Source organism: Fukomys damarensis, unplaced genomic scaffold (genome assembly GCF_012274545.1).
Source record: "Fukomys damarensis isolate Sample0158 unplaced genomic scaffold, DMR_v1.0_HiC HiC_scaffold_1, whole genome shotgun sequence".
Lineage (NCBI taxonomy): Eukaryota > Metazoa > Chordata > Mammalia > Rodentia > Bathyergidae > Fukomys > Fukomys damarensis.
In genome coordinates this window covers 39183686-39193990 of record NW_022900913.1, presented here as the reverse complement: position 1 = coordinate 39193990, position 10305 = coordinate 39183686, and the positions used below count along the sequence as shown (strand labels likewise).

Here is a 10305-nt window from a genome sequence, read left to right as displayed (position 1 = left end):
TCAAAAAAAAAAAAAAAAAAAAATAAGAATTATGCCTTTTGCCTCCAGCTCTTTTGGTAAGGCCCAACATGCTTGAGAAAACTTACACTCACTCTGTAGTCTGAGACATGAGTTCTTGGAGAATAAATATTAGAGATGTTTGGTGGGGAGTATATCTGGCTCCCAACACTGCCAGTTGGTTTCTTGGCCACAGTCTTAAAATAGAAAAATGACAAATTACAGCTCTGCCAGAACTACATTTGGTCCAATCCAGAGAATATCTTTTTAAGTGTCTGAAGAACTTTGCCACAGGAATCTTGATGGCACTGGCCAAGTTATCTGAGGTCCAAGGATGGCAAATTCCAGGAGCATCCAGTGCTCATGGGGGGATTCCAGAAAAACAGAGGCTGGGATCTGAACAAGTCTGGGCAGGTTTGCTGACTAGTAAGGCAAGCATGCCTGGAGTCTATTTACATGACAACTTTTGGCTGAAGAAGCACTGTGTGGTGCTCTGAATGGAAACTGCAGCAGGAGGAACAGAAATGTGTCAATCTTAGGACTTAGGTTTTGAAAAATCTTCTTTAATAGATGAGTTTATTAATTAAATAAAATTATATATCATTTAATATCTGATAATAGCACAACATATATCAGGATTTGTGATAGTGTACAGTTTGCCCTGTTACTGTTTCTAGAGATTTATAGTAAAAATAGGAAATTGGTATAATTTATTTGAGTGTGAGGAATTGTGTTTAATGTGTTAAATAAAAGGTACATTTTATGACTTGAAAATGTTGGTGGGTCAGTGAATTTACTTCTAAATTTCTATGAGAAATAACATACCTGTTAAAAACAAACCTGTTTTTTTGAATTATGTTTTTTGCTATAACATCTAGAACTTTGTGAAGTTTTGTTAAGTATTAACAAATGTAATTTATGATTACATTTATTTTTCATTCTAAAAATTGATATATTCCTGATTCTAAGAATTCTAAAAATTTATATTCCCTGCTTCTAGTTTCAATTGGTATAGTTTCTCATTCATTGTATTTTCAAGGTAGGGTTTTAATTAAATTTTTGTTTAATAAAAATTACTATAATACTGGAGGACACCTTTTTACTGATTTTTTTAAAAAAATTGTGCCAGGCACTGGAAGAATCAATTCAAACACCTTATCTCTTTTCATTCTCACAATATTGCTAAGAGGGAGGCATTTTCATTATTCTAACTAAATAGATGAAGAACTAAGGCACAGAGAGGTTAAATGACTTGTCAAACAAAAGATACCTAACAGTGTGGTGAAGAGTGTTTAGAGTATTTTAATTATTCTAAATTTAAAAATAATTTCAGAAAAGAAAAGGCCATTTCTCAGTTTGGATATGGTTTAGTTATCAGAAATTCTTTCATTGATAATTTTGATAATCTAAATAGACTTTCTAAAGTCACTGGAATTATTTTGTAGTGTTTTGGTCATACATCATTTTTTAAAATGACCATTTCAAAGGAATGAAGAGAAACAGTCTACTCTGCAGCTCCCCTTCTTGAGAATAATTATCTTTACCTTTTAATTTTATTTGGATGTATATTTAAAGTTACAAAAGTTGCAAGAAAAGACAGTTTTAAAAATTCCTATAGATCTTACTCAGATTTACTTATTGTTAATATTTTCTACTTCTATTTTTGTACTCTTTTTGAATGCATAATATATGAAACACAGACTAAATATATTTTTTCTTGCCAAACCCATTTAAAGACAGATTACATACATTTTGATCTTTCACATAGCCATAGTATAGAGATGAATTTCAGTAAATTTAGCATAGATGCAATATTTATTTATTTTGTTGTATTTTCACCCTTAGATAAGAGATCTGGTCTAGAATTAGGTACTGCATTTAGCTCTTCTATTTGAGGATGATTTTAATTAAGCCAGCCTTTATTTTTGCATATTCGATATACCATATCCCATATAGTATACAAAACTCTTTGTTTAGGTGCACATCTGATGAAAACCAGACTTCTAATTGATTTTTCACTATCATTTTATATTTTGCAGTTCCCAGTGATGATTAGGACATAGTCATACTAATCAAAAGTAGTTACTCTGGACATTATAGCTCATGCCTATAATCACATCACTCTGGGAAACTGAAACAGGAAGACTGGAAGTTTAAGTCCAACTTAGGCAACTTAGTATGTTTCTGTTTCAAAATAATATAATGAAAGAGATGAAGAGCTGGGCGTACATTCTGAGTATCTCCCCCTGCCAAAAAAAGGAAAAGATAAATGAAAAATAACCTAGTTACTAATAATTGTTTCTGTTAATGACATTATACAAATAAGTAAAATAGACTCAAGTTTCTGTTGAAATTCAAACAATAATCTAATGATATAAATCTAATTTTAAGTAATTTCTAGGGCTGGAAGTGTAGCTTAGTGATAAAGTACCTGAGTAGCATTTCAGAGGCCCTAGGTTTGATTCCCCAGTATCCTGTACACACACACACACACACACACACACACACAGAGATATCTATTTTTGACATTAATTAGGCTAACGTAAGATTACTAGGTAAAAAATTCCAAGAAGGAAAATGAGATACCGGTATTTAAGAGGAATGATTGATGCTGACAAATGCCAAATAAAAATTTAAATAAATAACATGTATGTTGTTTAAAAAGCAAGCTGTTGATTTTATCACCCTTGCTAAAATACACTTCAGTTCCTGTTAAAGTGGTTTTTTACTCTGGTTGTCGATGGCAGCTTTAACATGAGTAGCACTGCAGAACCAAGCAGCAAATCAGCTCAGGAAGGGCTGTGAAACTGTACCTGTTCAGCCCTTTACCTTTCCTGAGACCTCTTTCTGAATGGCAAGCCAGTAGCTCAACTGGTTAAACTCTCTTCTTAGACCCTCATGTGGTTAATGGCAGTCTGTTTTGTTTTCAGCTCCTCCTTTCCTACTTTTCTGAGAAGCCAGAGCAGAAAGGTCACAAAATCTTAGAGACACCTATTCATTAAATACAGATCTGCCTACATAAGAGGCTTCTTTGCCTCCACCAAATTTCTCATTTGGTGACCAACAGTTTCTGACAGTAATTTTTAGCATTATTCATACTTAAGAGAACCTTCACAAAAGAGATGAACTACTAAAAAGAACTTGGGTCATGCTCATTGAAAGAAATTTATTTAGTATAACATTATTTAATAATGTTGATAGTATCTTTGCTCTTTCCCTCCCAGTTGTTTCCCACTTCTTTTCATCTTACATTCCTTTGATATTTTTAATATATTTAGGCTCTGAGAATGAAATACAATTAATTGGAATCTTGGTTAGATGATCTCTTTATGTATCCTTATGTATTAGACTGTATTATAGAGACCAGTAATAGATCCCTGCAATGCCATTTTGAGGGTCTAGTAGTGCATAGCAAACTGCAAAATATTAACAGCCCCTTTCCTACTTTGAGTGTTATTTGATCCTCATGAATGATGGACTTCATTGTGGAAATCTACAATCTCAAGTCTCAAGAATTCCAATACTATTATGCCTGTTTCTGCAGTTGACATTCTGATTTCTAGAATGTGTTCATCAAATATTATCAGTCTGTCTTCACTTTTCTTTTGATGAATCTTGTAATGATTTCAGACCCACTTCATTTAGATGAGGATAGCAGGATATAGGGGGCCCTTGGCTGTGTTAATAAGGACAGCTAAGGGTGTTTTCAATGGCAGAAAGGCTTGATGCAGTCTGGAGATGAATTCACATCTACAAGACTGTTCTTTCTGTGGCTAGTGTCACATACATGTCACTCCTCTAAAGGGGCTGTTGGACCTTTATTTTTCAATCTCCATAGATGATTTATAATTTACCTCATTTTGGAGTTTTTACTATTGTGGTCACTTTCATTTCAGTGAGAACTATATTCTTGGGAAATGTACCATATACATTTTTACTCAAAAGTTGAAGCAACTTTTCTTGCATCAAAAAAAGGAACCATCAGCTTTTTAAATTTTTTTTTATTTTTTCACTCATCATTTATTTACAAATACACATTATAACTTTTATATACATTGCACATTTACATGGTAGAAAAGTACAAAACTATATATTTAAATGAATTTATATTTAACTTGCCATGTTTGAAAATATAAAATTGCATCAGAAGAAAGTATTATGAAAAGCAAGAAACTTGAACTGATAAATCTTTGATAGAACTTTTAGTGACACATTGGTTGAAAAAGAATTTAAAAGGTACAGCTGACTAGCTTAAAGGAAACACCTAACAAAAGGTTAAATGTGTAGCGTTTGCCTTTCTTTAGTCTTGAGACACCCACATCACTCCATGTCTTTGGATTTGTAACATTTTAAAAGTACATTAATAGAATTCTAACACTGCTCTCACACCCTCTCCCACAAATGGCCTCATCAGCACAAGAGAAATGAAGTAGGAGTTTCCTCAAAGATGCATGTCCTCTGTACCTTGCATTTGAGTCAGAGTTATAATGCCTTTTGGTCAGTCAAGATTCCTTGTAAACAAAACCCGAGGGATCATGTATGTACAGATCAGGCAGCAGAGAATCCAATAAATAAACATGACAGAAACGAACATGCAAGTTTGTTAAAAGTGAAAAAGTACAGTGAAATGAAAGGAGACAGATGAGTGAATGGATAGTAAGGAATGGACTTAAATGGTTTACAAGGGGGAAAAAAAAAAGCCTTTACTTTACAAGCAAGAGACCTCACAATAAATAACAACTGCGCTTCCTTTCACGAATAAATTTCTTCAAAAACAAGGTATACAGTCAACCAGACATTTTATGTATAAATTATAAAACATGACACAGTATAAATAAATGTCTACAAGTTTCAACTATGGTCCTCATCCAGTAGACCTCACAATGACTGCCTCTCCATGCCCAGTGAGTAACAAGGTGGCCTGGGAGAGAGCTTTAGGACAAAGGTCCTTTAATGTATAGTTTTCCCCCCAAATAAATAAGCATACACTTATTTACAGTATGGACAATATATTTTTTTTGTTTTTTTTGTTTCTTTTTTGTTTTGTTTTGTTTTGCTCAAAGCCTGTGTGAACATGAACATTGGTGGAGGGTTTACCACTCTAGAATAGAAGATATAGGAAAGCTGTAGTCCTGGTCTTCTTCATCTTCTTCTTCCTCAGTGTCTTCCGAAATGGCTAGATGGGGGAATACAGGGGAGCTGTTGTTTAAATATGGACAACAACAGCGCAGAAGCAGCTCAGTGTACGTTTTCAAAGCCCTCTCATATAGCCATATTACAGCGTGGCATTTTTATGTAACTTGCAGTGAGATGCTTTTATTTGTTTTGGCATCTGCTGTTATGTAATAACTTTAAATTTAAAAAAAACCCATAATCTATGAAGTCAAAAAACTGCAGAAAGTTCTGAAGAATCAATGGCTCAGGTTTTACAGGCAGATTCCTGAAATTAGATAAAAAGCGCTCTTGTGTTCTAGGTATTACTGCTTTGGGTCCTTAATTCAGAGTTAGTATAGGCAACTGTGAAAAGCAGCAGCCCATGTGTGATAATATATAAAGCTGTCTTTGGGGGGGGTACTTTTTGAAGAAGTTAGTTTAGATTCAAGTGTTAATGAAGCAAACAGCGAAGCACATTACTAGAGCAAATGAATTAGGGGCAAACAACCAGATATAGGTGTTTTATTAAGGTAACCCAACTGATCACCAGATAAGTCCTAAAAGTTGGGAAACATTGCAGAGAATGTTTCTGTAGATCAGTGTGATGTAGGTGAAATTGAGCCACTACGTTACTTAAACAGAAATGGGCTAGCATGGGGAGGTTTGTGTGCTTTTTAATTAATTAATTAATTAATTAATTTGGTGCCGGGGATTGAACTCGGGACCTTGCACTTGTGAGGCAGGCAGTGGAACCACTGAGATAAATCCCTGGCCCTTGTGTGCGTTTTTAAAGTGTTCATTTCCTAGGGCTTGCTTGGGAAAGCCTTAAATTACAGAAGAGTTAAAAATCACACTTACAGTTGCAAGATCCGGAGTGCTTTACTTCCAACAGCACACCTGAGGAGCAGGCAGCTTCCTTCATGGCACATTCGCTGGCATAAGTGGCATTGTCACTGGCACAGACAGGCTCATCCGACTTACTGTCAGGGCACAGCTCATCACAGAGGGAACACCGTCCTCTGCCAACCTTGAAATCCCATAAACACTTTTTTCCACCACCGCACTGGATATCTTCACAGGACTTTGCTTCTAGGATATAATACATCTGTGATAAGTGATCTGATTGCTCCATTTCCCCCTCTGGTCCCTTTCTTTAGTTCTCTACTAATAAATATAAACACATAATTTATATTTTATTATTTACAATGGGGCAATGAAGATGTTATGCAAAGGTATTTGATTAAACATTCAAGCACACATACACACATACACACACTCTACAGTCTCTTCTTACAGAAGTACAGGAAAACAGCATATTTTGGAACAGGATTTTATGGTATCCTTGAGTTAAATATGCATCTGATTTTTCCTACAAAGTGGTAATCTTCAAAAAAAAAAAAAAAAAGAATTCCATCAATTGCTGGTCCCTGATAACAGATTTTAGGAACTGTTCAGTAATTATTTTTCGCTTCTAGCAAGTCTGGCACTTTTTAAAAATGTGTAAAATTGTGTGAGTTCTTAGTTTTCTGAGATGGAATATTGTTTCCTGATTCTTCCTGGCATCTGAGTATGTATGTCAATGCTTTCAGAAGACAGCGGGTTTCCATGAGGAACTCTGTAGTCACAACAGTTTACCCAAACTGGAGAGCATTTCTCCCTCCTCACTGGAGGAGACCTTGGGCTTTAGTCTTTGATTAACCCTATCATTTCAGTACTAAAACTAGCCTTTTCAATCCTCTGTAATCTCTTTTTCCTTTCTCGATCCAGAATACCTACTGATACACTTTCCCTCATAGGCTAATCCAATCGATCTGCCCAGCAGGCAGGTGGCCTTTCTCAGGTGGCAGGCACTGGAATATGTCACTCCATCATTCCCACAGAGATACTGCTCAGAGGAGGTGGGCTCTGGGCAAATCCGATTACATGTCACACAGTAGGCATTATTGGTCTGGTCCACCACACACGTGGAGCTGCCTGGACAGAAAACATCCCGACAGGTCTCTGGAAAAAAAAAAAAAAGAAGAAGGAAACAATCTTCAATAGGTAATGGAGAGCAAGCATGTGAAATATCAAGGAAATCATAAAAAACTGAAGCATCCATTTTGCAAAAGAAATTTAGGACCCTGGGGGTTTTCAAAAGAAAAAGATCTGTGATTCTGGGTTGGTTCCTCCCAGAACTCTTCATGATTCTTTCGAAATTAGAAAAGGGCTTTATTTGGTATTATTATTATTATCATTAGGCTGTTGTGTAGACTATACTATCCCCCAGAGGTCTTGCACAGAGGACTAAAGAAAAAGCTGAAGGAGGGAAGGTGGATTCTTGCTCAAGGATGGGACCTACTTTTACATTTGCCCTGGTACTGCACTTCCAGCTCTGGCTGCTCTTTACATCTGGCTTTCAGGAGTGCACATTCGTTGCGGTAGGTTTTCCCATCCAGTCCACAGACTGGACCCTTCCACGTGATGTTTGAACAATCTGGGGCGCAGACACAGCGTGGTTTGTTCTTCTTGTTCATTCGGCATTTTTTCCCTGGTCCACAGTCCACGTTCTCACACGTTTCTAGGAGTTGGAAAGATACAAGGTTTGCAACCAGGGCCAGGCAGTCCGCAGGTCAGCCAGGAGGGCTGAGGGTGGCTTGCGCAATCATGCAGCCGGGCAGTCCTTAGTTCTTAGCGGAGGGGCCCAGGCTCTCTCTCAGAAGACTGGGAGAGGGGGTAGGGACGGGGTGGGGGTAGATTTGCCCCACTCTCAAATCTCTCTCAAACAGCACAGGTTGGCTGGCTTCACTACCACACTTAGCTAAGACGTCCAGGGACCACTGCAGACTTTGTTTTGCCTACAGCTCTAACAGTCTGGATTCAACCCAACTAACCAGGACTGGGGATAGATGATTGAGTCCTCTAACAAAGCTCTCCTAGTCCTAAACCCCAGCTAGTTGGTGTAGAAAAAAGAGGGTTAGACGCCCTCTACTGAGGGCCTAAGATGGAGAGGAAGAGTCTTACCTTTACAAGGGATGCAGTTGGGGGCGCCCCCGTTGAAAATCATCCACTTAAAGAGTGTGTTGTCATTCACGTCCTCCTCGGTCCAGGAGGTGCTCAAGCGGCCGGTGCTGCAGCACTCTTCCTTGCTCAGTTCTGTCTTGTACAGGACCTGGCAGCGGCCGTTCTTCGCTTGGCGGAGCCAGCAATTCCCAGCTGTGAAGAGACAGGAGTGGGGAGGTGAACGAGAGAGCAACGGAGGAGGGGGAGGAAAGCAGTCAGCGGGAGCAACGGAGACACGGTGGAGATGGCAAGGGGGTGAGCGTGGAGGAGGGGAGAAGAGCGAAAGATACGGGAAGCAAAGCAGAAAATAAATGGAAGGGGGTGGGGTGAGGAGAGAGAGGGGGAAGCCCTGCTCAGCGAGGTGGGCGAGTGGGAGGGAGGGCGAGAGGGAGAAGCCGGAGCGCCCTAGCCATATCAATGTCAGTTACCAGTGACCCAGACACAACACGTGCAGCTTGCATTGACTTTTACTAGACTGTTTACTTTTATTCGTCCCATTTCATAACCTGCAGCGACTCGAAGAGCAGATTAAAGAACCTGACAAAAACAGGATGCGACGGATGTTTTTACATGTTGGTTTCATGTAGGCGGCAGACGAATTATTTGTGACAGGGATTAATTTACCATTATAAAAGTTGGAGTGAGCCTCCTCTCATGCTTGTGTCACATAATCTTCAACAGGCAGCCTTTGAACTTATCAAAGATAGAGAGAAAAATAAAATATGCCTTATTATCTGAGACATTTAAAGAAAAAAAAAAAAAAAAAAAAAAAAAAAAAAAAAAAACAACTGGCCCAGCCTAGAGCTGCCCTGATGAGGCGCAGCTCACAGGACGGGCCCGTTTTGCAATCCGCCAGACCCGGAGCAAGCCCGCAGTCATCAAGATCTTTCGAAATCTCTGGGGGCTGCCTTCCCTGGCGCCCACGTCCCCGGCACCCAGGCAGCGCCTCTCCGCGAAAGGCGGGTAATCCAGCACCCAGCGTAGCGCCGGGCAGACGGAGCGGGAGTGCTCTGGAGAGCAGTTTACCACCCACAAAAATGATCTCGCTAACGCAGGCAAAGTAGCATGGCAAAGGGGGCAGGCGTCTACCATTTTATGGTTATACATACCTACCTATTCCTACCAAGAATTTTTTGCAAATAATTCCCTCCTCCTTCCCCCTTTTTAATGTTCGGACTTCGGGCAGGAAGACTTCTTATGACTCACCGATGTGACTTTAACAATAACTGGAACGCAAACTTCTATGGGCGTTCTTTTAAAAAATATGGCCAAAGATTTAATGAAATAGAATAAATCCAGTTTTAAAAGATAAACTTCAGAATCTTGCTCTTAATTCGCCTTACAATTTAAATCAGTTGTGGGCTGCTCACTTACAGAAAGTTAACAGAGGAATAAGAGAAAGGGGAAATTATAAAGTACTCAAAACACTCCAGAGTAATCTGGCTCTTTTTCTTTTCTTTTCTTTTTTTGCGCGGTTGGGGGAGGGGGTCGCAAGAAGCATCCACTAAGCAGAAAGAAAGCCACTTCCTTTAAAAATTTCAGCACCCACATTTCCAAGTTTGGGCAAAGTTTCTGAAACCACGTCCCCCAGCCACCCAAGAAAATTCAGTATCTCTCCCCCACCCCAGCTGATTTTTTAGTCACCAAAAGATGCGGGCGAGAGGTTAGACTGCAATTGGGCCGACTGAAATCTCCGGGCTACGGATGCTTGTCTCCTTCCGGAGAGCCAACCAGGGAAGACATCTAAAGTCGTCATGGCCAGAACTTGGAGCATCTAACCCTAACTACCAAGCGAGACTCCAGCTTACCCTCTTTACTTTTTAAGGATAATCGAGCTCCAAACTCCGTTCCCAGTCCTAAAGTGTCACTGCCTTCAGTGTTCCCACTCTTCTTCATCCTGGAGTCGTTAAATTAGTCCAACATCTTCCTAGAGGAGTGTTGGTCAGAACAGACCAAGTGGAGAGGACAGAAAGTAGAAAGCCCATCTCCTAGTCCAGCCTCCCCAGCACATACCCCCTTACTCACCCTGGGCGCTTCGGTCCTCCATGAACTGGCAAAGCAGCAGCAGGAGGAGGCAAAGCCCGCCGGGCTGGTGCCTGGCGCGGACCATCC

The 10305-nt window shown here is 39.4% G+C and overlaps 1 protein-coding gene across 4 annotated transcripts; it reads right to left on the bottom strand.

The window, feature by feature from the left end:
• Positions 1-4092: 4092 nt before the first annotated feature.
• On the bottom strand, positions 4093-10303 carry Fst (follistatin). 4 transcript variants are annotated; one of them, XM_010626846.2, is made up of 6 exons: positions 10219-10303; positions 8155-8346; positions 7493-7711; positions 6928-7152; positions 6010-6240; positions 4093-5173 (listed from the first exon to the last, which is right to left on the bottom strand). In XM_010626846.2, exons 1-6 carry the CDS (start codon positions 10301-10303, stop codon positions 5091-5093), a joined length of 1035 nt encoding a protein of 344 aa, XP_010625148.1. In that variant the 3' UTR covers positions 4093-5090. The 4 variants fall into 4 exon arrangements, with proteins under 4 accessions (XP_010625148.1, XP_010625149.1, XP_010625150.1 ...); XM_010626847.2 differs by having other exon boundaries at positions 6010-6237; XM_010626848.1 differs by having other exon boundaries at positions 5132-5196.
• Positions 10304-10305: the final 2 nt, after the last annotated feature.